Source organism: Podarcis melisellensis, assembly GCF_964234715.1.
Source record: "Podarcis melisellensis genome assembly, chromosome: 2".
Classification (NCBI taxonomy): Eukaryota; Metazoa; Chordata; class Lepidosauria; order Squamata; family Lacertidae; genus Podarcis; species Podarcis melisellensis.
The window spans coordinates 29,757,024-29,782,501 of NC_138529.1; the positions used below are offsets into that span (position 1 = coordinate 29,757,024).

At 47.2% G+C, this 25,478-nt stretch overlaps 1 protein-coding gene across 5 annotated transcripts in view; it reads left to right on the top strand.

Moving 5' to 3' along the window:
• CYTH1 (cytohesin 1) overlaps positions 1-18,222 on the top strand; it is a 54,926-nt gene extending 36,704 nt beyond the window's left edge. For 3 of the 5 annotated variants that reach the window (XM_081900069.1, XM_081900067.1, XM_081900070.1), the window contains exons 3-13: positions 1,434-1,498; positions 2,808-2,874; positions 3,366-3,484; positions 4,352-4,432; positions 4,680-4,792; positions 5,442-5,590; positions 5,956-6,068; positions 14,144-14,222; positions 15,562-15,633; positions 16,612-16,766; positions 17,575-18,222. In XM_081900069.1, coding sequence (XP_081756195.1) covers positions 1,434-1,498; positions 2,808-2,874; positions 3,366-3,484; positions 4,352-4,432; positions 4,680-4,792; positions 5,442-5,590; positions 5,956-6,068; positions 14,144-14,222; positions 15,562-15,633; positions 16,612-16,766; positions 17,575-17,653 — 1,092 coding nt within the window. In that variant the 3' untranslated portion in view covers positions 17,654-18,222. The remainder of the gene's footprint in view (positions 1-1,433; positions 1,499-2,807; positions 2,875-3,365; positions 3,485-4,351; positions 4,433-4,679; positions 4,793-5,441; positions 5,591-5,955; positions 6,069-14,143; positions 14,223-15,561; positions 15,634-16,611; positions 16,767-17,574) is intronic. The other 2 variants (XM_081900068.1, XM_081900066.1) reach the window with 1 other exon arrangement.
• The last annotated feature ends 7,256 nt before the right edge of the window (positions 18,223-25,478 follow it).

Below are 25,478 nucleotides of genomic sequence, written 5' to 3' on the forward strand. Positions count from 1 at the left end.
CACCTCCTCTCTTTTGGGGCTTAACTGTTTTCAGTGCTGTGACTTCGCCCTGGAAATGTGACACACACACACACAAATAGAATGCCTTTGAGCACATGTAGACTTGCTTTACCTTGATCCTGAGTAGCCACAGTGGAAACTCCCCCCCCCACTCCCCAACACACACACCTTGGGTTAGCAGCAAGTGGTTCTTTGTGGACACGAAACCTTTGGCATTTCTTTCTTTGGATATTAAGTGCATGGCTATTCCTGCTCCTGTTCCCCCAGAGGATTCTGTGCACAGCAGCCCTGAGGCTCTGCACAGCAGGTGTCTTGGGCAAACGTCACTGCAGATCAGCAGCCAGGCACAGTTCTGGCCACCCCAGCAGGGGTTGGGGGGGGGTGAGAAATGGCTGGGGGTGGGGTCTGATTACCCAGTGCAGCTTCCATGTCGAAGGATCAAGTTGGTGGGGAGGGGCATCTCCACCCGCCTCTAGCCTTGACCTGTCAGGTTGATGTACCTTATGGACATGACAAGCTAGAAGGTGGGTTATGGATATAGGATTCTCTGTCAACCAGCCCCACCTCCCAGTCAAACCTGTTCCATCTTTCCCATATAAGGAAAGATGCTGTAACTAGCCAATATTGGTGCAGACCTTTAAGAAGATGGGGGGTACGCCTTCCAAAGTGATGCCAGGAGAACATCCCCTTCCCTGCGTCCCACTCCTTCCGTGCCCTCAGAGGCAGTAAGTCTCACCCTCCCCTTGGCTCTGACATGGGCTGCCTGTTCCTGTGGCAACTTGCTCACGGGTGCTGGGCTTGGCAGGGCTGCTCATCAGTCCTATCAGCAATAAATAAGGCAGTAGGAGAGGCTAATCACTGCCATATGCTGGACACTTCCTAATGAGATTAGCCCAGTAATTGTGTTAGCCCCAGGGGCTCGCTCTTCTTCCTTCCTTCCTAGAGCTCAGCACGCTGATGCCTCCCACAGATTGGCATCCATAGCCCAGTCTGCCTCTGAGCCAAGACAGGCAGACAGGCAGGCTTCTCTCTGGTCTTCATTTCCCAGGGCAGTGGGTGCCTGCAGCTGGCTTCAGCTATATCTGATGAGTCTCTGAAGAAGGGAACAGGGTTTCCCCTTACGCAGGAAGGGAGAGGTTCTGTTGTTGAACCCTGCTTCCTGAGTCTCCTTAAGCCTCTACCTTGCAGGCTCCTGGATTTTTGTGGAGAAGTCAACTTGGCAAGTCTTTCCTCTGCTCTCTATGCATTACTTCTCCTTCTGCCCAACCCAACTGATCCTCAAACCTAGATTAATGAGCATGGGGAAAGGCATAAGAGGACAGAAAAAGCTGGAGTAATAATTCCAACGTGTTGTTTTTTTTTTAAAAAAAAGTTCCCCCCAAGAGCCCCACTTGATGGTGTGCTCATTCCCCTGCCTTTCTTCTCCTCTGCAGCGTCTGAAAGATGAGATAGCAGAGGTCACTAATGAAATCGAGAACCTGGGCTCTACAGAAGAGAGGTGAGTGGTGCTTCTGCTGGAGGAATGGGGAAGGTGATATTTTGGGGGGCTTTCTCAGAATAGAAATAGGGAGAAATAAAGTAAGCAGAAACCTGCACAGCAGAGCTGGCATGAATTCTAACATTAATGGATATTCAGGGTCAAATCGGCCCACTGAAAACAGAAGACAACCCCTTCTACCAGGAGCAATACTTGAACGTCAGTCCAGATAACGTTGCACATTTCATGCTGTGGATGAAACAATATCTAAAGGCAAACAAGAGTTTAAACTTGAAGAATAACTCCAAAGACCTATCAGAGACCCATTCAGATGCCCAGTAAAAATAGATTTCCCTATTTTGCTGACTTCAGTTGTCTGAGGAATGGGATTCCCTTGGTCTGGATTCCATCACACTTGTGTTGAGAATTGACATTTTAATCCTAGCTCTGTTCGTGTAGAGCAGATTTGCTTACATTTGAGGCCTATATGCTGAGCCTCTAGCCTGTCAAAAAAAAAGATCATACTAATCTATTGAGAAGAATGGGGTGACAGTGGTGTGTGTGTGTGTGTTCTGGCTGGCTGGCTGTAATGTTCAGTCTCTTTAAGTAACCATGTGGAACGAAAAGCTCCCAGGCTGTTTTGCCTTGAATATCATCAGGGATCTCTGGCCTGGTCTGTTCCGCTAAAGGCTCTAGGTTTTGTCTTGCCCAGAGTCGTCCCTCCCACCCCCCAAAAAACCCCTTTTCTAGGACTGGTCTTGCTTCCCCATCTGGCAGCAGGTTCCCTGTCTCAGGCAGTTAACTCTGAATTGAGGCAGATGGAGTCACCAACAGATTAGGCGGCCCAAATTGTCAATGGAAACTGACATGTGACGTCTCTTTCAATCACTCAGTGTGGCTTCCTTTGCCCATCCCTGGGGACGCCAGGCCCTTGTCATGTAGGGCATCCCAGGAGGCTTCCTCCTCCTCTTCCACAGTATATGGTCTCGAGATCGGTCTGCTGGTATGCCAGTTCCCTGTTGTAGTCTCCGTTTTAGTGCCGGGAAGACATCCAAGTTCCACCAAAACTTAGCTGGAGTGGCGAGAGGTCTTCATTATTTCGTGGGGTAGAGAATGTATTTCCTTGTGTTTAGAAACTTAGGCTTGCCGCTAGTAGGGGAGGGGTTTGTGCATGTGCGATGCACCCTGTCAGATAGGGGAATGGAAAGTGCCTCATTGCCTAGCCTGCCTATGACTAAGATGTAGGCAGGTGGAGCATTGATGAAGTGGCACAGCCCCATGCTGCTCCTTGGTGGGGGTGTCTCTAACCCAAATCTTTTGTGCCTTCTAGGAAAACCATGCAGAGGAACAAGCAGGTGGCGATGGGCAGGAAGAAGTTCAACATGGACCCTAAGAAGGTAATCAACACTTCCTTACTATGGAGCTGGCAACCAGTGTTGTCCAGGGACCACCACAAGGTCCCTCATTGCAGGCAAACTGGCTACTGACTTGTGGACTTGGCATGGTGTTGGGATACTCAGGTCTCAGGGTGACTTATCCTGGCTAATGGCTAGAAATGCCCAAACAGACACATGTGCTCCTAGGGAAGGTGGAGCTAGTTGCGGGCCAGTAAGCCACTGGTGCAAATCTCACATCAGCCACGAAACCCATTAAATGGTCTTAGGCAAGCCACTATTTTTTTAACCGCAGGCTCCCTCACCTGCAAATACAGCCTGCCTTTAGGGCTATTGTAGGCACTACTAAGAGGGTTTGCATGAGACACAGCTTGACCATTTCAAATCTACTATCTGCATTCTGTGCATTATTGGAGGTGTTTTGGGTTCCTGTACCTGTGTGTCCTGTGCAGGGGCAAATGCAGAGAGACACCCTCTTCTTTCTGTGCTTGCAGGGAATCCAGTTCCTGATAGAGAACGACCTCTTGAAGAACACCCGCGATGATATTGCCCAGTTCCTCTACAAAGGGGAAGGGCTCAACAAAACAGCCATTGGCGACTACTTGGGTGAAAGGTAATGGGAGAAGGGAGCTCTGGGGCTTGGTCTTCCTTTATAGCCACTACTGGGTACTTCAGCACTGCATAACACCTAAAGCCTTGAAATAACTTGCCTGTGCTCTGAAGCTTCTTGGAAGACTTCTGGTAACTTCTTAAGAATAGACACCAGGCCATCTTAAAGGCCCAGAACTGACAGATTGAACACTGAATATTTTGCATGCATGCAGAAAGTCCAGTTCCTGGCATCTCCAGGTATAATGATCCAGGATTGGGTAGCAATTAAAATGATGAGGGATTGGGTAGCAACTCACGACAGAGAACCTTCTCTACATGTCTTTCCCTGGAGAAAGACTGCCTGTCAGAATAGACCAGGGGTTCCCAAACTCTGGTGCATAGACCACCAGAGGTCCACTAACATCATCCAGGCGTGTCTGTGGATTTGTAGTTAAAGATGGGAGGTGGCATCAAACATTCATAATTGATTTTTAATTGCATTTTTAGTACTTCCTCTATTCCTTACATTGTGTTTCAATTTTAATTCTGTGGACACAATAAAATACAATATATAAGAAATGAAAGGAGTAATAAAATACAATTAAAAACCATACCGTGTCTAGCATGGCACATTGCAACAGCCAGAAAAACCATTAAGCAGTCTGCCCAGACCATCCAGTAGTCCATGCTGGGGTGGGGAAATGTGGGAACCAGTGGAACAGACAATATTGGACTAGATGGCGAGAGAGTCCCACCTGGGATAAGGCAGCTTCCAGGCCAGGCCAAGAGGAGAGCCCAGTTCTTGGCAGCAGCAGGGGTTTGGCAGCTGTATGGGAATGGTGAGTTTGGTCGCTCTCACATGTTCCCCTATTCTTTTGCCTCCTCACAGAGATGATTTCAATATCCAGGTGTTGCACTCATTCGTGGAGCTGCATGAGTTTACAGACCTCAACCTTGTCCAGGCACTGCGGTGAGTGGCAGCAGGATGTTTGTGAGTGAATCAGAGGTGTGTCCTTTTTCTCTTTTCCTGCATGGAAAAGGCAAGAAGAGGACATGTGTGGGCTTTGGGGCTCCCTAGGAAAGAGCAGTGGTTTGCAGTCCACTCACACAGAGGGAAATATGTGACTTGGAAGTCCCTGGCACATCACACAGCTCTTCTACCAAGGAATGTTACTTCTGTGGCAGCTTAGCTGACTATGTGTTCGTTTCCCCTGCAGGCAGTTCCTTTGGAGCTTCCGGTTGCCGGGCGAAGCACAAAAGATTGATCGGATGATGGAAGCCTTTGCACAACGGTACTGTCAATGCAACCCGGGTGTCTTCCAGTCAACAGGTATGCACGAATTGACATGCTGAACTCTGCAGGCAGCAAGGGTTTGGGATGCAGTTTTTCCTGGAGCATCCTCAGAGAGTTCACAGTTGGGTGCCTTCTGGCTCCCACTGCCAGATTTTCAGGCTTTGTTGCTTGGGAGTGGAGAAGGGATGGCCATTGGACCGCACAAAGTTCTGTCCCATAGTTAAAAGTGTGGATGTTGCTGCCACAAGATGGAGAAATGGCCACCAACTTGGGATGGCTTGGAAAGACCCAGTTCATGGGTATAAGGCTATCAGTGGCTACTAGCCGTGGTGGCTATGTTCTCTTTCCACTGTCAGAGGCAGAATGCCTCTGAAAAGTAGTTCCTGGGAATCACAAGTGGGGAGAGGGCTTTTGAGTTTGTGGGCATTCTGCAGGCATTTGGTTGACTACTCTGAGAACAGGATGCTGGACTAGATGGGCCTTTGGTCTGATCCAGCAGGGCTCCCCGCTGAGCCACCCACCCACCCCAAGATAGCAAACAACCCAACACAGAGCATGCATCCTGGGACTTGGTGACACTTCCTAGGCTACCCAATTGTCTGAGTTTGTGCCTTGGTAATGGATGGAGCCCAAAGGGCAGCCCATTCTGTGCTTGATCCATCCTTCACACCTTTCTCCACCCCAGATACCTGTTATGTGCTCTCATTTGCCATCATCATGCTCAACACCAGTCTTCATAATCCCAACGTTAAGGACAAGCCGACAGTGGAGCGCTTCATTGCCATGAATCGTGGCATCAATGATGGCGGGGACCTGCCCGAGGAGCTACTTAGGGTGAGCTTTGTGGGAAGGGAGTGGAAGGAGTGTTTGGAAATCACAGGACTGCGATAAGGGACATGGGGGTGGCAGGTCATCGAAATATTGGAAGTTGCCTTTGTACCTGGTCGTATTTGTCCATCTAACCCACTATTGTCCTGTTGCGTCTTATCTGGTTGACAGAGACTCTCTCCTGGGCCTCAGGCAGAGATCTTTCACATTGCCTGCTACCCGTTACTTTTTTGCATGTTATATGTGGAGGATTTCACCCGGCACCTTCTGCATGCAAAGGCTGGTCCCTTCCCAGGTTGGCTATTCCTCCTCCTGGGAAGCAGGAGTGGGACTTGCACAGGCCCCCAATGCGTTTCTCTTCCTCCTACCAGAATCTGTACGAGAGCATTAAAAACGAGCCCTTCAAAATTCCCGAGGATGATGGCAATGACCTGACGCACACTTTCTTCAACCCAGACCGTGAAGGCTGGCTTCTGAAGCTCGGTGAGTGCATCTGCGCAAGGTGCAAGGCCTCAGCCATGCGGAGCAGTGCGGCTGTCGCCATGGCATAGGCTGCAGGGAGCAGGGAGCTCGGCTGCAGTCTGGTGACTTCTTCGGTTTGTTTTTTTTGCATGGGGCTCGGTGGCCACAATCCAGCATAACACATACCCATTGCCGAACTCAGGATGCTTTCCTAATCATCCATGCTTCAGCAGGATGCTGAGCAAGGGCAGTCTTGGTTGCAGTGCTCAGCGTCCCCTAATGGCTCTCTTAACTTGGGCACAGCCGTTTGGTTTCAGTGATTTGGTGGGTTGGGGTGCCTATGACAGTGAGGAAGACACATTGGTTTCATGGGCCCCAAGAACAGCAGATAAACTTGGGCTTTCTCTCCCTGGCTCCAATATTCCTAACCACAGTGGACTAAGCATTAGCCCAAGACTTGTCTGTGGTTCTGTGCTTCTCACCTGACATTGGAGGCTAGTCTCTGGCATCACCTCCCACATCCCCGCTGTGTGCGCACCGGCAGTGCATGCATGGCACCTGCAAGGCATCCACCAGCCCACCAGCCTTTCCCTGCGCAGCCCTTGACCATCTTTCTCCTGCTCACTTAGAATGTTTCAGTTGTCTTGCCAGGTTATGGCTGGAGCAGCTCCCTGGCTGGTTTGTTTCTCCGATTTCTCTCCCCACCACCTTTAGGGCTGTTTAAATCTCTTGGAATCTGCAAATCAAATTTGAAAGCACAAATCCTCTGAATATTCAAATTTGCAATCACTGAATCTTTAATGAAATATGGCTAATGGAATTATTCATCTATGTTTGAATGTGTAACCACCCTCTTTTTGCTTGGAGCATTTTATGAAATAAAATGGAAACAGATGCTTTTGATTCCAAGGGATTGAGGGGAGGATGCACACACTCGAGATATTCCTGGGGAATGATGTCTGAGCTGAGACTCAGTGCTGAGTCTGAACAACACACCTTTTAAATTGTGCCCTTTCTTTTCCTTTCAACCAAAGCCATGCAACAAAATAACAAAGGATTGATAGATATTGTTATTTAGAACACACGTTTTAATTATTTTAAAATAAGAGGTTGCATTGCATGGCAGTGGAGACAGCAATGAGGCTTGCTCACAAAGCAGACTTAAGGACAGGCTGCTAGGTGCCCCATTACGGACATGGATATAACTTGAGAATATTTTACAGTTTACCATTTTAGACCTGCACGTAAGCAGCAAATATATGGTTGCTTGAAAACACAGTTGTATATTACAGTTGTGATTGTAGCAAAACATAAATTTGTTTGCTGTGACATTTCCATTCTTTGTTAGCTATGTTTAGAAAAGATACGTGATCCTGAAGTTCAGCCAGAAGAGGAGGCCTAAGAGATAGTTTCATTTCGGACTGGGAAGGATGTTTTCTGGCAAAAACTTCACAATTTTCTTCCCTACAGCCATAACTTCTTCCCTAACTCCAGATCCACCCAATGGATAAACAAATGAAGACACACAAAAGACACAGGACAAACACAGGATAACATACACCATAGCTGGCTTATAGTTAAATAAGCCTTGATTGAAACTCATGATCAAATCCTCTTTTCTATTTGTTTCAAACTCCAGCCCGCTTGTGTCTCAGTTCAGGAAGCATTCACCAGATCTATGTTGGTGTGTGTATCTGTGTCAGGTGCAAAGGTGGGGTGGGTGGGTTTGTTTGTTTTTAACGCCGGATTTTAAAAATTGTGACTAAAAAACTGCAGGTACTAATGCAAAGAGTGCAGACATTGCAATGAGAACTCAGTTCAGCATGGCCTTTTCCAACTTTGGGAATTTCTCCTGTGGCTAGCTTTCTCAGAGGCAATAGAAAGAACTGGCCTGAATCCTTTTCTTCGCAGATAGGTGAGCTTTTCTGCCTGAACGGGGATGTTTGAATTGGGAATTCTAGACTGCAGCTATATCCAAATTTAGGCCCCCTGGTTCCCAATACTACCTGTCCCCATCCCCCGTCCCCCCCCCCATTGCATAGGAAGAAAGTCCCCTTGGTCCCTGCAGGACCATGTTGCTGACTTTATCACAAAATGCTAAATCTGTTGACTTAGGAGCAATCACTCAGACAGCATCCCATTCCACTGAGTGCCCAGGACTTGGTAGAGCTTTATTCTGGGATACAGTGCCGCAGGGTGGCGGCAGAAAACAAAGACATGCCTAAAATCCTTCGAGAGTGAGATTAATTTGGCCAGTGAATGCTCCAAACTGCGTTGGTAATCACCAGAGGCGATTCCTCGTGTGTACACGATTTTGGGGGCAGGGGCCTTGGCTGTCTTTCAGCTGAATCCCAGCAGCAAATTGCTGATTGCTTCCGCCTGCGAATGATGCATGCCACCCCCACATGGAGGAGTCTGGGCTGCAGGCCACTTTAACAGCTGTCACCAGCCCTGGCACTAAAATCGCTAATTCTGTGACCAGGGAGCCATTTCTGTGGCAAGCAAATTCCTGACGCTGCCAGGATTTCCTAAGCTAGCAACAAGGACGAACCTATATTTTTTTGCCAGGAGCTCCTGGGGCTTTTGTGTCCTTGGCTTTGGCACCCTGATGACCTTGAGGTGGGCACTCTCCTTCTTGGTATTCTAGTGGAGAGGGAGACCTGCACCACAACAGGAGAAACGTGGGCCTGGTTTTGGGAAAAACCCTTCTGCCAACCCTCTTTCCCCTAATTCTCAACACCTTTCATTAGCTTGGGCAGCGCCCCCTGCTAGCAGCAACTGGGGTGTGCGCCAAGGGCAGATTTGATAAAGTCCTTTGTTTTTTAATTTTCTTTTCTCCCTCATTTTGTATGTTTCCATGATTTTGGCACTGCCTTTCCCTGCCCTCCAAACTCCAGGAGGTACGTACCCCCATACCCCCTCGCTAGCTTTGCCGGGGCCAGGGGTGTGCTGCCATGCTTCTTTATTTTTCTGTTCTTTCGTTCTTTTAAATTGCTGGTGATTATTACTAGTCTTATCGCTGCTATTGCCACCGTTGCTAACTGGCTGCACAGTCCATGGGGAACTGGGGGACAGGTGGGATGGTGAGTGGGATTCGGGGGGGTGACGGGAAGGCGGAGTTTCCATGTCCTGTTTGGCCCATCCCTCAAAAAATTGCCCCAAAGAAGCTTCACAGCATGGCCAGGTCTGAGCCTGGCAGTATCTCTCTCCCCAGCTTTGTCAGTACCCTGGATTTTTAGGAGTCAGAATCACATTGTAGGATGCAGCGGTGAAGAACCAGCCTTTTGTCTGCCCCAAAGAGGCAGGGGGCAGGGAGGTCATATGCCCCTCAAGAAGAGGCAGCTCCTCACGGCATGGACGTTGCTGTTCAGTATGGCGCCTTTGCTTGAAAATGGCAGCGTGGCCACATCTCTCTGGGAACTGACACTGTGAATCCGGCCTGAGAAGGTGCATAGCCACTGAGCCTGGCTTGCTATTGCCAAGAAACACTGCGTTCGCTGCTTAAGACTGGCTGCTTCCTGCTCCAGAAGGCCCAGCAGTGCAGCTACAGCGAGTGCACAGCTGCCATCATGAAACCATCCAGGCATTGTTGATGCCTTATTACCAGCCCTGCAGCAAGCAGCTGGCAAACCGTGGTTCCTTATCCCAGCAGGCATAGCTGTTCATGGTGGTGGGATGTCCACGCATGGCTGCGCTGGTGCTACCTGCACTTACTGCACTTGCCCCATTATATTACTGCAGGTCACATGACAAGCCCCACCCCATGCCTCCCAACATACCCACAGAACTTTCTATGCCCCGCTGAAAGCTCTTCCCCTTGGGTTTCCCCCCTTCCCATTAAGCTGGAAAAGGGCAAAGCTAGTATTAAGAGAAAGCCGCATTCCTTTCATGGAGAAAATATCTCAGTACATTTCTATTAAAGATTTCTCAACCTCTTTTCGTTTAAAATAATTCCCAAACCAAGAGATAAAGTTTAGAACTGCAGAAGCCTGGTTATTAACGTAGGACATTTGTCCTGAAGGGCCCTAAGAATTTGCAGGCAGCAGAAAGAAGGGGAGGCCTCTTGTAACAAGGACTAATGAAGTATTAATTGTGCTAAGCTGATGCATGCTGGCAGCCGCATGGCATTGGAGTCCCAGTTGGTGGAGGCCCAGAGAGCTAGGGAGACGCTGGCAGCAGTGAGCTGTTAAGATCTTGATTGGGTAACGCGTCATGGTTCTTACCACTCCATTTATAACACTGTAAATCCTTTCCAATCCTTATCCCGCCTAACTGCAACAACCCTGTGGAGTAGGTCACTGCTTCCATTTTTAAGGGTAGGGAGGTGGAGGTGGAGACGGGTGATTCCATGGCTGATGAGTCTTTCGTGCCACCCTTTGGAGAACATCGACTCGCGCCATCATAAACGATTAATTACAGATAGGTAGCCGTGTTGGTCTGCCATAGTCAAAACAAAAAAAATTCCTTCCAGTAGCACCTTAAAGACCAACTAAGTTAGCTCTTGGTATGAGCTTTCGTGTGCATGCACACTTCTTCAGATACACTGAAACAGAAGTTTCCAGACCCTTCTATATAGTGAGAAGGTGGGGAGGGGTATTACTCAGAAGGGTGGTGGGAATGGGTGATTGGCAGATAGCTGTGATGAGCCTGTTGACGACTCTTAATGACTGCAATAGGTCTTACAGGAAAAAGCAAGGGGTGAGAAGGTGAAAAATGGCTTTGTCATGTATAATGAGATAAGAATCCAATGTCTTTGTTCAGACCAGGTCTCTCCATGGTTTTAAGTTTGGTGATATTGCAAGAGTCGTCAACAGGTTCATCACAGCTATCTGCCAATCACCCATTCCCACCACCCTTCTGAGTAATACCCCTCCCCACCTTCTCACTATATAGAAGGGTCTGGAAACTTATGTTTCAGTGTATCTGAAGAAGTGTGCATGCACACGAAAGCTCATAGCAAAAACTAACTTAGTTGGTCTTTAAGGTGCTACTGGAAGGAATTTTTTTTGTTTTGAATTTGTTTAATGTGATAGAATCACAGACTTGTAGAGTTGGAAGGGATCGCTAGGGTCATCCAGTCTAATGCAGGAATGTTTTGCTCAATGTGCGGCTCAAACCCACTACTCTGAAATTAAGAGTCTCTTCCTCTATCCCAGATGTATTAGCCTAAATTGGGGTTAGCTTTTTTTAGAGTTTCTTGGCAACCAGAATAACTTAAAACAAAGAATCAGCAGAAATTCTTGTGGCTTCATTCTCTGGAAGTCTCCAGACCACTAAAATATATATCCAAAGTATATATTGTATATTCCTGGCTTCTAAATTTAATGCCATGTCATGGCGGAGGAGGAAAAGCTGCATAATGAATGGGCAGGGTCTATTCCCTCAGCTTCTTAAAACTGACAGCAAATTGGAAAACCTCTCAAACAACGTTGCTTCATGAACATTTGGTAGCCAGCTTAAAAGATTTCAAAACTTTGTGGACTTGGCTTATAGCAGATGGGACACACTCACTGAACAGCAACCATGGCTAGAAACCACTGGTTAATATCCTGGTCTCATGAGCTTATTTATACTCGTCCTTAGGGAAAAATACTTTGCGTAATTCTAGCTGGTTATTAGCAGCTTCGCTTGGGGGCTCCTTAACAGGGTGTGTGGGGTAATGACACCGCCTGCCCCCCGCTTTGTTCACAAGGCTGTTGTACCCTCAAATGCTGTTCTAGCATGAAAACAACTTTGTGAGTGAAATCCCAACTTGGGTTTTTGCCTCAGACCCTTAACACAACCTGTAAGGAACTTGCACACACTAAAAAGCATCTTTTGTCTAGTGCTCCCTAGAGATGTTTCACTGTATACTCTTCCGATAGGACGGTAGCAACCATTGGTCCATACAGCCCAGTGTTGTTTACTCTAAAGGTGGGGAATCTCCAGCACATGGGCTAATCCCGGCCCGCAAGGCCTTTCCCCACAAATCCTAGTCAGCTGAAGAGTGGAGTCTAAATCCTTCTACTGGGAACAGGTGTGTATAGTCAAGGCAAGCAGAAAGTTGTGTTTTGCAAGCAAAGGCAGAGTGCTGGTGAAGTCCCCCTCCACTGGCTTTCCTTGCAAAACACACCTTTCTTTCTAGTGAGTGGATCCTCCATTCAAGGGTTGGTGGGGGTGGAAGCTGCTTCCAATTGCACTTTTCAGCCTTAAGACTGTGTTAAAGCACTTGCCTCTGAAACCCCATCTTCTTATTGTAAACCCCCGACATAGGGTTTGAAGGGGAGTGACATGAAGGCTTGCAAAGCAATGCCTGTCTGCCATGTGACATCGTGTGATGGGTGGATCAGTAGCCTGGTCCACCTGTCAAACTTGTCCCATGAGGCCAATCTCATGGGCCTCTGTTTCCTCACCCTGGTCTACTCTTGACCGGCAGCAGTTCTCCAGTGTTTGGGGCTGAGAAGGGCCTTAAGATTCCTGGCATTCCTCGTAAAAGGCGTGTGCCCCACCACCAGAGAGTGAGGATCCCTGCAGTGGCTCTTCTGAGAAGGTTGGCAGTGGTGGTGCAGTGGGCCACCCCATGATGCCAGGGGCTCCCAACAGGCGGGGTTTTCTGTGTTCCCTGGGGACTGTGGCAGGCACTATCTGGAGCAGTTGGCTTGTTTTGTCTTTTTTTCCCCTTTTCTTTCCCTTCTTGTGTTGCTGAATGAGGTCTCATTGTTGTATGTGCTGGTCTGTGGCTGTCAGGGCCTCCTTAGGAGGGGTCTCTAGTGTTCTGCACCTTTTAAATCTCGTTGGTTCATCTCCACTGCCGTGGGCTTGAGAGAGCAGCCAATGCTGACAGAAAATACCCAAAGTTGTTGCCCTCTCCACCACTGAGATCTTTCCATCTTTGCCTCCCTGTCCTGTATTCCCCACCTCTCTTGGACGTGCTGTTCTTTGCAGCCTCTGACTGGGGAGGCCAAGCGAGGAGGGCCTTCAGCTACAGCATTCTGTCATTTTCACAAGTGAGGTGCAAGGTGGCTTTTGCTGGAGGTGGTCCTGGGGGTCTCTTGGTGTTCAAAACGACCCCTGCTGTATTGACTGGCGGTCGCAAGGTCTCTGACCCTGTACTTGGGATCTGAGCTGTCTGGTATGGATTCTTTTTATTATCATTATTTTGGTGATGGCTTGTGCAAAAACTTTTCCCAAGACCCTGGATTTGGATCCTGGACACTTGAGTTTCAGTGTCAATTTGGGAAGGGCCACTGGAGTCTCCTGTGTTTACTGATGGGATGGTGGGTGGGGGCATCTTTCTGAATGGGTTCCAGTTCTAAGCTAATCCCCCTCCCTCCCTCTCACCTCACCCTGACTAAAAGTCACCATTGAACTTTTATTCTGAGATGGGCTTATACAGAAAAGACTTTCAGGTCATGTTTGTATTTCAGGCCCCGCCCCACACCCCGCCTTTTGGGTGGAGCTCTGGAGGCCCGACTTAAACGCCACACTGGGGCAGGAAAGGGAATAGCTGATTCCTGTAGTTTCAATACTCAACCCTTTTTAATCCTGAAGCTGTTGTTAAGCTCTGCTTCTTGCCTGGAACTGGATGTACCCGGGCAGGCAAGTCTTAGGGACAAGAACCCATAGCTGAGAAAGACTGTGTAGCCATGGGTTGTCTGTTGGTGTGTCTTTCTTTTTAAATTAGTTGGAGCTGGCTATGAGGCAGGATGCCTGGGTAGCCTCAGGGCAAACAGAATCCCATGGAGCTCAGACTCTGACTAAGCTATGAGCTTTGTCCATAAAGAGACTAAGTAGGACACTGATGCCTCTTCCTTCCCCAGCATGTCGGCAGATCCATGTCTGCTCCATAGAATACGCAGCAGGGCACTTCTCTTGATGACCACCACCTCTGCCTTCCGCCTGCCCCCTTCAGCTGCTATGCTCGCCATGTAGCCACTGGCTGCTGCTGCTGCTGTGGTGTGCGGCTGGCTCTGCTTGCACTGCTGACGCCACTCACTCTCTTACACCGCCTACTTGTGCCTGTAGGCTCTTAGCTCTGCCTTTGCCTTAGCTGCTCTTGTGCCCAGCACCCTCCTTTCGGCCTGGGCATGCATTGTCAAGCTTGCTTCTTCTCTGCGCAGGTGGCCGGGTGAAGACGTGGAAACGGCGCTGGTTCATCTTGACGGACAACTGCCTTTACTACTTTGAGTACACCACGGTGAGTGGCACAGGGTGCTCTCGTAAGTGTCCACGGACATGATCTCATGACGGGATTGCTAATGTTCAGTTTTGAAAGATGGACTATGGTATGTAGTCTTAGGCTCGTGTAAGAGTCCAGGACATGGGTTATCTGGAGTCAACTGCATAGCTGAGCTCTTACTGACTGGTGTGGGAATGGTGTAGAGCAGGCTTCCTCAACCTCGGCCTTCCAGATGTTTTGAGACTACTATTCCCATCATCCCTCACCACTGGTCCTGCTAGCTAGGGATCATGGGAGTTGTAGGCCAAAAGCATCTGTAGGGCCAAGGTTGAGGAAGCCTGGTGTAGAGGTACTGCAGACTTGGCTTTAATTATTTCACATAGACACACATACCACCTTTTCCCCCTGACAAGAATTCAAGGTGGCTTACACATTACAATAAGAACAGCTAAAAACATAGGAAGAAAAACTCTTAATTATTAAAAAGCAGTTAGTTTTAAAACTATAAAGGTTTGTTTAACTATCTAAACTAACTATATATTATTAGAAAGGTACAGATAATTATGTTGAAAAAAGCATGGCACCAGCCCTTTGATTAAAAGCAAGTCAGTTGCCCAAAGCCTGTTGTAACAAGAAAGTCTTCAGCTGCTGGCGGAAGGACAGCAAGGAAGGAGCCAGTCAAACTTCTCTAGGGAAGGAGTTCCAGAGTCTGAGAGCAGCCACCACAAGGTCCTATCCCACATCCCAAAGGTGCCTGTGAGGGTGGCAGGACTGAGAGAAGGGCCTCCCCCAAAGATCTCAGATCCTGGGTAGGTTTGTATGAGGGATTGTGGTCTTTCAGATAGCTAGGACCTAAACTGTATTGCGCTTTATAGGTTATATAACCAGCACTCTGAATTGTGCCTAGAAACAGACTGGTAGCCAGTAGAGCTGTTATAACAAGGGGCTCTCTATAACCAGCCCCAGTCTACAATCTGGCTGCAGCTCTTTGAGTCAGATGAAGTTTCTGGACACTTTTCAAAGGTAGCCCCATGTAGAGTGTGTTATAGTAATCGAAACGAGATTCAACTGAGGCATGTGCCACTGTGGCCAAATCAGTTATCTCAAGGGTATATATTGGGTGCAGCGCATTCTGTTGTGGACCCATGAAAGCGAATGCCCTAATAAAACAGTTAAGTCGGTCAGATGCCATGGTTGTGTTTGCAACAGTAGGCTACTCCTTTCAAATGAGCATTAAGGAGGACTCTGTCTGAGAGCAGTGTTCTTCCTTTTCAATGTTGGGATGGAAGAACCTGTAATATTTTGTCAGAATGAACCAGCCTGGATGTGTCTGAATTAACAAATTGTTGTCTTGCAGGACAAGGAGCCACGAGGCATCATTCCCTTGGAGAATCTGAGTATCCGTGAGGTTGAAGATTCCAAGAAGCCTGTGAGTAAATGCCAGTGCTGGAGAGTAGGATGTGCTCTCCACTTCCTACCTGGGGGGAGCCTAGGCTGCGGATACTGTGTGCATGTAAAAAGAAAGAAAAGGATGATACCAAGAAAAACTGAATTATGCAGATCATTAACTAAGTTTGCCTACTTTTGTAGAGTCGATTCTGATTCTGTCATGGGGGAAGAGGCAAAGCTATGCAAGGACACCCAGCTGGCTACAGAAAAATCCTGCGCAGGGATAAGCCAGGCTTTTGAAACTTGACTCATCTTTTCTGCCCTAAGAGCAAAATGCTTGATGTGTTTAAGTGGATGTTGATGTTTGCAAGGTGATGTTAAACCTGCACACAGAGTACTATTTTCTGTGCTTTTGCAGTGCAGGATATGCACTGTCTTTTGGAGGTCTCCAAGGTGTTGAAGAACCCTGTAGCATCTGAGCTGTTAGTGACTACACTTGGATAATGCTATCAGAGCTTAAATAGCCAAGATAGGAAAAAGCCCCATTCCTGTTCACAGCTAGTTCGCTCCTTCCTCTGCTTTGTGATCAATCCAACCAAAAAGTCTTCACCCATAGTTTCCTTGTTTGGATGAAATGGGGAAACTCTGGTTAATCAGTGATATTTCTAGTTTGCTTTCTTGAGGAGCAATGGGGCTGCATGTGTGGGTAAAAGGCTTATTCATAATTACGTCTGATCCTCAGACAGCTTGCCAGTGATTTTTATCAAGTCGTTCTGGTGATAACTGCAGTGGGCCAGGAATGCTGGCTCGGCTAGTGGAATTGTAGGCCCTTGGTGAGAGTTGCCTTCCCAGAGTGTTGTATTGCTGCCAGGAAGTCATACCAGAGAACTGGTTACTTGCTGTCGAAAATCCTGTAATTCCTGCTCTTGAAGGATGTCTGGGAAATCCCTGGAATATGCAGAAATTTTGAGCTGGTGTTGGCCACAAATCAATTCTGTTTATCCTTCTCTTCTTGCAGAACTGCTTTGAGCTGTATATCCCTGACAACAAAGACCAGGTGATCAAGGCTTGCAAGACTGAGGCAGACGGGCGTGTGGTGGAAGGGAATCACACTGTGTACCGCATCTCTGCACCCACCCCAGAGGAGAAGGAAGAGTGGATGAAATGCATCAAGTGAGGAGGGGCAGGAATGATGTGAAGGGATCTGGGTAGTTTGCTTGAGCAATGTGTCATTCATTCATTCGTTCATTCATTCATTTGCATGTTGCTTTTCTGCACACACACAAATGCTCAAAGTGGCTTACGACAAAGAAAAAAGGGTGCATTTCAAACAAATACTACAAAACAATTTCATAACAACAAACCCAAAAAACCCCACATTTCAGCGCTATAAATATAACAAAGATTACTTTAAAATGTTGCATCCTATAGCCAAAATTAACAAGGGAGCTTCAGTTTCAGGCTTAGCCCTAGAAATATGCCTCCCATGAAGTAGCTCACAGTCCCTCTCCTGCAGCAGCTTCTTATAAGGCTTACATGGGCAAAGGGTGGAGTAGCTGTAAACACTCCTCCCATGAAAAGAATTATTTCTCATTCCTCCAGATTTCCTCACTGTGAGGGAGGTGGGGGCGCAAATCTGTGGTTAGGTGGGCATCTGGAATTTTGGGGAGGAGATGTAGCATCTGAGAATGGGGCCTCTCTATAGCTCCCTGGTTGAGATTTGCCAGTGGGTTGTGGGTTATGAGGGGGAAATAGGGCAGCCCTTAATGAAGTACAGTCCCCTGATCTGCCTGCTCCCTCTTCAAGCTAAATCATGCTTCCTTCCAGAAACAGTAGCTAAGGGGGTGGACTGATCCTATAATTATGTGCTGGGTGGCATCTCCAATCAGTTGGGGATTTCCCTTAACACTTTGTGGGTCTTTTTACACACACTCTCTCTCTCTCCACCCCCCCCACCCGCCTCCCACTTGTCTCTCTTCAGAGCTGCAATTAGCCGGGATCCATTCTACGAGATGCTTGCTGCACGCAAGAAGAAGGTCTCCTCCACCAAGAGACATTAGCCACATGGCTTTGTTGAGTAGCAGTGACATTGGCAGCTGTTGCCTCTCCGTCTCCTGGCAGAGAGGAAGAGGAGCGAGACGACACAGACCCGCCTGCTCTGCATTATGACCCCGAGGGGGGACTAGCTTCAGCTTTTGCTATTCTTTTCTGGTTTGGGGGCAGGAAGAGTTGCGGGGGGTAGGCTATGTTGATGGCAACCACCAGCTCTCACTGACTTATTTAATTTGCAAGAATGCCACCTCCCTGCCAGCCCCTCAGCTGGGCAGCTTGAAGCCAAACCGCGTCACTGGTAGCCCAAGTGGCAGGAAGAGAAGAATTGTTGGGGTCTTTTCTGCTACCGTGGCTGACTTGCTCCTTGCCTGTGCCGATGGTGAGGCAGATCTATTCAAGCTGCCAGCGAGAAGTGTCGGCTGTACCAGGCTTTAGGCCTAATACTCTCCGAGACCCTGAATCAGGAATGGACCACAAACTGCCAAAGGCATAGATCAGTCTGCAGCAGAGGTTGGGGGCATGGCTCTCTAGCACTGAAGCAGAGAGATCCCTGTGGCCCTCTGCATCGCCATGCGGCTTCTTTCCCCCAAAGCAAATTGAGCTGTATGCTCTTTCATGTTTAATTTCCGGGGCTCTCTGTCGCAAGGAGTTTTGTTAACCACGTTGAGTAATAAGCAACCAAGAATGTTAGTCCCAACAGCTGGCATGATGAATGGCAAGGCTGCCACCTCCAGGATTTCCCCTGCCCTCGTTCTAGAGGGCACTGACTTAGGCTGCCTCGTATGTGAAGCAGGAATGAGGCCAGCAGAGGGCTCACTCAAGCAACCTTGCCCAGATGAGAAGGCGGTGCTCTTGTGAGCTAGTGGCATGCATGTGGTTGTGGGTGGGCAGGTAGTGTAACCCTCATGGATGCTTTACAGGGAGGCTTTTCACCCCTTTGCCAGTAGCTGCTGGGAACCATCTCACCCAACAACTGGGCACAAAAAAATTATCCCTGCAGCCGTTTTTTGTTTGTTTGTTTAACATTGCAATCGGGAGCAGACAGAGCTGAAGAAAAAAGACCTGCACCATTCCCTGTACCCTGAAGAAAGAAGTTGAAACAGGCTGGCTCTGGATTCTTTGACATAGGCTATCTTCTTACAGTTGCACTTTTCAGTAGAGGGAGTGGATGGATTGGGATGAAGGCTGTCCTGGACCAGTGGGGGCACTTCTTGGCTCTGAAGCACAAGCAGATGATTGGTTGCTGGGGAACCATTGGAAGCCCAGGGTGGGTGGGGTATAAGATGATGGCTTATGCCTGGAGCACTGAGCTGGGGTAGGCCGTAAGAAGACGGTTTTCCCCGACTGTTGATTTCATTATGCGCCTTGGAAAAGCTCCAGTTTTCCCCAGCTCAGTATTAATCTATTTATCGGAGATGTACATACTCTCTGTGTAGATTTTTCTCCTTTTAGATTATTTTGTATTTGTTTTTAAATAAGAGGATTGTTTTCTGTGAAACATAGCAGAATTCTAAAAAATTGCTGTGGCACAAGGGGGGGCGGGAAGCAAGGGGGTTGCGGGAGGAAGGTGGAAGTTACTCCTGGTCAAAAAGTTTGGTTACAGTTTTTTGTGTTGAATCCTTTTCCACCCCATTGTTGGGTTTCTGTTGCCACAACCTTGTGAACTAGCACAGAGCAACTGCAGCAAATAAATGTTGATCTCACACTTGGCTCTATGCCCTTCTTTGGCTGTCTCTGTCTCTGTGATCCACATTTATGTGGTTTTCCTATTTGAGGTTAGTAGCATTGCATCAAGCGATTCAGGGGCCTTGCCAGTTGGGGCTGGTAAATTGGGCCAGTCTCTTTAGATCTGTGAGATTGGGGACATTTCTGTAGCCATACTGAGAAAGGATTTCATTGTGGTTTCCCTCCCCAGCTTTAATTTTTCTCTATCTGCCAGGGGAAGCTGCTGGTAAGATTGGTTTAAGTTAAGGGACCAGAATGTAAAGCATTCATCTGGCTTCCCAGCATTGACACTGGTTACTGATAGCTAGCTGCTATCAGTAGCCAGATGCAAAGAGGTTATAAAGCGTACATTAGGAAATGAGGTTACAGTGGGTTGTATTCAAGCTTGCACTAAGGCGAACAGTCAGGGCAACGAATTATCCTTGCTCAACAGAATGTTCTTTCCCTAAACATGTTCTGGAAGATCCCCTAACCCTCTGGAGCAGAGCTGGGGATTGTGTGTTTGGGAGTGGAAGTCCCATTGCGCTAGCAGAAATACTTGCACAGCTACAATTATTTAACTGGATACTGCCCAGGGTGTTGTTTTTTGAGAGGGGCTTAGAGAAGACCCTGGTGGATTTGGGGTAAGACAGCAGGCTACAGTAGGGCCCCTAGTCCCACTGGGTTTGCATCTCCACAGTACAGTAGTTTACACAAGCTGGGGAACCTGCAAGATGTTATGTTTAGGGAACAGCAAGAGCAACCCACTTGTTGGTAAAATGTAAACATGCCTACACTGAACCCACCTCGTCACAAACCAGCATAATGTTACGATATTGTTATGTCTTTTCCCTGCATGGCTTTGCAAAATGCAGTTTTTGTTTCATCAGATTCTGGATTTTTAAAGCTGTCTCAGGGGATGTGCCTAGATGGGGTTAACATGCCAGTTGACTTCTATCTATTATAAAGCCTTTAAAATCTTAGTTGCACTGTATACTTACAAAATAACAGGATTACCTCCAAAAATAGGCAACAATTGCTTTGTCTAAATAACATCCAGCAAAACTTGGGTGTTCACCTCCAGTGTGTCTCAGATTCTACAAAAGTGAATTAATCTGAGTCGGAGAATTGCATTCAAAATACACATTAGCAGAACAGAGGCGGTGTATCTAATGCAGACTTTCTTGACCATCGCAGCTCTTCCTGATAATGGAGCAAGTGGGGTTGAACTTTGGCTAATTTCCTGCATGGATTCTTAGTAAGAACTTCAAAATTCTGCTCGGGCCCACTATTTTTCTTTTAAAGATCCCGCTCTTGCTAAAATTGGTTCAACTTTTCAAACTCATGCAGCCTGAGCAGCAACCAGCAGATGGCACCAAGGTATCACATTTGGGTTTGTAGGGGGGGAAAGAATGCTTATCTCCAGAAATTTCCTTACCTTAAATAATCTCTTAACACTCTAGGCTGCTTTTCTTAAGGAATGTGAGTTTATAGCAGCCTTGCAAAATGGTTTTCAGTGCCCACAAAATGTAAATAAGAATCAATGGGCTATCTCTGGTGGTAGTGGGTAACCTGGTTTGATTAAGTCATAGGTGGGATGAATATGTTAGCAATGCTCATGCTTCTCACGATCTTCTACCCCTTTCTCTGATATCCAAAGCAAGGGGTGGGGATTCACCTTGCTTAATATGTGGTCCCTGTCTGCCCTCTATGGATTCTCCTCATTTCCTTTTATGGCAGTGGTAGCAGTAAGTGGAGGAAGGGCTCTTTCTAGATGCTCTCAGTACCACATCAGGACTGAAAGAGCAGTGGTGCATGGGCCTTCTGGCACTGTAGTATGGGGAGGGCATCTTCCAATGCTGCTATTTCAGCTTTTCGGGGAGTAAGGAGGAAGGGTGGATGCTATGGGGTCAGGGGGAGATGCAGATAAAAGGAAACCAGGAACCCTCTGTCCCAGATTATTTATTTTAGCCAGAAAAGACTTTAAGGGTGCCTTAACAACTTGTCCCCTCCTTTTGCAGTGCCCCCTTAAGAACATTGGGAGTTTGCTTCCAAGCTAAGCCATGCTTTAGGCCGACATCCATGGCATCACTGTTGCTTCTGAAAATACTGTAGAATGAGTCCCTAGTTGTTCTCCACTACCATTTCCACTTCTACTCTTATCTAGTCCTCTTTCAGGGCTCCTGATTAGCATCATTCTCCAGCTTGTGACATCATATCCCCACCACCAAACCAATTTAGTTTGTCTAACAGCGAGACCTGCACACTCTCTCCATACAAGGTTCTTTCTCTGCCAACCTGGTCCTGTGTATGGTATTCTCAGTGCCTCTTATTCTTCCATCATGGATGATTTCAGCAGCAGGAGCCACAGTATCCCTTGTTGGTTTCAAACCAACTTCCTATGGCATTCCTCTCCATTGCAGTCTGCACAGAAAAATGTGTCTGGGAGGATCTGTACCTCTGGGGTGAATATGTAGTTATAGTGCCCAGGGGTCCCAGGAAGGTGACCTGGAAAAGAAATTGCAATTAGTCTTACAAAGAGTAAAAAATGGGCAGCACGAAGATATCCAAGCAACAATGATTGCATTTTTCAGTAGTGGTGCCTAATGGCAGAATACTTTATGCATTTATGCGCCTCTTAATGCTATATTATTTTTAGGAAGCTGTTATTTTTCATTACCGCTCCCTCAAAAGGAGGGCTAGTATGAAAACAAGAAAAATATTTGCTGCTTTTTATTGCACCAGGTTTTGCCCTAAATTGTCTAGATATCTGATTGAAGGCCTGAAAATGTCTTAGATTGGAAATTACATGATGATTTGAAAGTATTTCACATGCATTTCCAACCTCCCTGGAGATGCTGGTGATTGAATTTAGGAGCTTCTGCATGCAAAGCTGATGCTCTACCAGTGAACTACAGTTTTCCCCCAATCTACATCACTCCCAGTGCCAGGTTCTCCATAATTTTTAAAATTTATATATGTGGGGTTTGTTAAGCACCTCTCTAAGCCAATCCCCCAGGAAGCTGCCTTGACTTCAAAGAACAAAGGCAGAATCATTAATACCCTGATGAAAGGTCAGATATTCAGTCAGACATGGAAAGGGGTGGAGTTCCTCCTCCAGCTGTGTGTTACTTAGCAGAATTGAGAGGGGGAGATTGTCAGAGAAACAGGCGTGCAAGGTCACCACAGAGGTTTGGGGAACAGGGTTTTTTGGGAAGGAGGAGCTCTGAAGTGCGCTGGCTGGAAAAGGTTGCACCGAGAAGCATGACTGGCTGCTGATTTGGACCCAAGCTGCTGACAAGAGGAGCAATGAGAGATAGTCTTGGGATGTGATGTTCTGCACCTCCACCACTGAAGGCTTCAGCTGTAAACATGTATAAAATAAACCGTATTTCTTAAAGACACTAGTCTCTATTGTGCCTCATTCCAAAGGAACACAAACCCAGGAATCTCTTGCTATTGCTTGACAGAGATTGGGGTGGCCTGTAACAATATAATTCCTGTATGTAATACATTTTCAGTTCCCAATCCACCCCGCTTTTGCTGTGTGTGAAATAGTCTCAGTGGAGCAAGGGGTTTTACCTCCATAAAGAAGCCTTTCCATCTTTCTGACAGTTTGTCCACTTCCACTTTATAAATTCCTGCTTCCTGCAAAGGGAAGTGCACAGCTAACTTGTTCTGCTTCTAAACTCAAGTTTATGATTATTTCTAGAAGGTTTAATAGTATGAACTAGTGTGACTTGCAGCAAAATCTTGAACTATGGTATGCTCCTATTGAATGTTCCAGCCATACCTTCTTTCGGGACACTCCCTTGCAAGCTCAAGGGGATGGGGCTGGTTGAGGAGGCTCCATGGGAATAGTATTGGAAGTGGGGCTCCCCTCCTCCCAAGCAGTTGCCTCATTCTGTCTAATAATAGGACCAGCCATGGATCTGGAAAAGTAGAGCTGGGAGGGAAACTTATACAGAAAGACATAGTGGTTAAGAGCGGTAGATTCGTAATCTGGGGAACTGGGTTCGCGTCTCCTCTCCTCCACATGCAGCTGCTGGGTGACCTTGGGTGGCTAGTCACACTTCTCTGAAGTCTCTCAGCCCCACTCACCTCACAGAGTGTTGTGGGAGAGGAAGGGAAAGGAGATTGCTAGCCGCTTTGAGATTCCTTCAGGTAGTGATAAAGTGGGATATCAAATCCAAATTCCTCTTCTTCTATTGCCAAGACCTGATTTCCATTCCTACTACTTGCACCATCTCTGCCATCTTGCCCTAAGCAGGCCCTTCCTGACACTGCCTGCAAATTTAGGAACACTTTTGCAGGGGGGGAATCTTGCAAATGCAAGCGGGAACCATCTCATGGGGCAGCCTTAGGTTTAGAGAATGCCCCCACTGTGGATAGCAGTGCAGAGTGAATGTGTAGCCTCAATTTCTTGCCTCACACAATTTGACATAAAACAGCCGAATAGAGATGTTCCTTCTCCCGATATCTTGACTAGGTCCATCTGCCCTTCTGCTCATCCATGACAGAGAAGCAGCAATATGTTCCTCTGATCCTACTCTTCACTTCACAAAAAGTAAACAGTGGTTGGTTGACACTGTTAGGCCACACAGCAATCTTAACAGCAAATGAGCGTGGTACCTGCGGGAAGAAATGTATTTTGCAGGCTGACTGCTGGGTCAATCCAGTGTTTCTACAACAGAAGCACAGCTCGGAGGAAAATGTAGCAAGTGTGAGAAAAATTAACACGTACCGCTTGTGCAGAAACAGCTTTGACTTCCTCCGCAGTGTGAAGAATGCTCTAAAATCTCCAGTCCACTTACCACTTTCTCAAGTGGCAACCATAGTATAAGACCCGCTATCCCACCAGGGACCAGCTGAATTAACCTGAAGTCTCACCTGAGAATGGGAACAGAAAGATGTGACTTAGTAATCATTGAGGAAACTGCTTGTTTAAAAACAAGTACCTTCAATTACTCAAAATTGCTGAAATAATCCTCCCCAGTAGAGCTCAAAGTGGTAGCAACATAACATTTGGTACAGAAGGGCTCTTGATCTGTGAAGAAGTAAATGATGCCTGTGGTATTTTCTAGAAAGAGATAGATGGTGCAGAAAAATCGTGTCCTTAAAACCATCTTCCATATACCACTGTATCCCCAAGACAAAAAAGGGAGAAAGCAGAAATACCAGGGCGACCCACACACTTCTAAACCATGAGGAGATAAAGGTGATAAATGCCTGGTTTATAATGTATACGGGCTAAACCTGTAAGATGAACAGTAACTGGTTGCCCTACTTGGTTACTATTATACAACCTTTAGCCAGATATCCACATTAGAACCAATCCCCAGAAGGCTCCCCTGCATGCTCAGTGCCAATATTTTCCTCAACTTTTGCCTTTAGGAACCACTAGATGGCAACCACATAAAAGTATCTTACACAAATGGCCCCGCTTAAAGGGGCTCTGGTCACTCCCAGCACTGGGTGGGCTATGGGAGCAGAAAAAAGCTGTGGGGGAAGCAAACCCACACAATTCCCCCCCCCCCCAAATAACCTCAAAGTTCACAGAGCTGAAGCAGAAAGAAACTGCAAGACATATGTGAAGGGGTATAAAAAAAATTTAAAATGTGAGGGGTCGATTCAGCTGCAAAAGGCTTCCCACAGACATTGCCAAGAGCACTGTGGACCAGGCCGAAGCCTCCATTGCACTGAAAAATAAAGGCCCGCAGCAGGGCAGAAAGAGCAAATGCTCCCTCTGCTGGCTTAGTCAGACCTGAGCAGAGAGACAGGCTGGAGATTGTGTCTCCTCAGCTCAGCTGGCCCCATATATCATCTCAAGTTCAATTATGCAAATGTCTCTCCCACTAGCTGTTACCTAGGCATGGCAAAACATTTGTTCAGTTCTGCACGCTGAGTGATTCTGCTGGACAGAACAAGGATCAATAGTATACTAAAAGTGAGATACAAATATTCTTCTTGGGAGAGGGAGGGGGAAACAATACAATTTATAGAACCACTGGCTTGAGGGCCTGTAAAAATAATGCCTGTTTGGAAAGCCAAGGCACTTGCTTACTTAGCTCTGTTATTGGAAGTTGGTGGTCGGTGTGTCAAAAGCGAGATTCATATTTTTAATTTGGT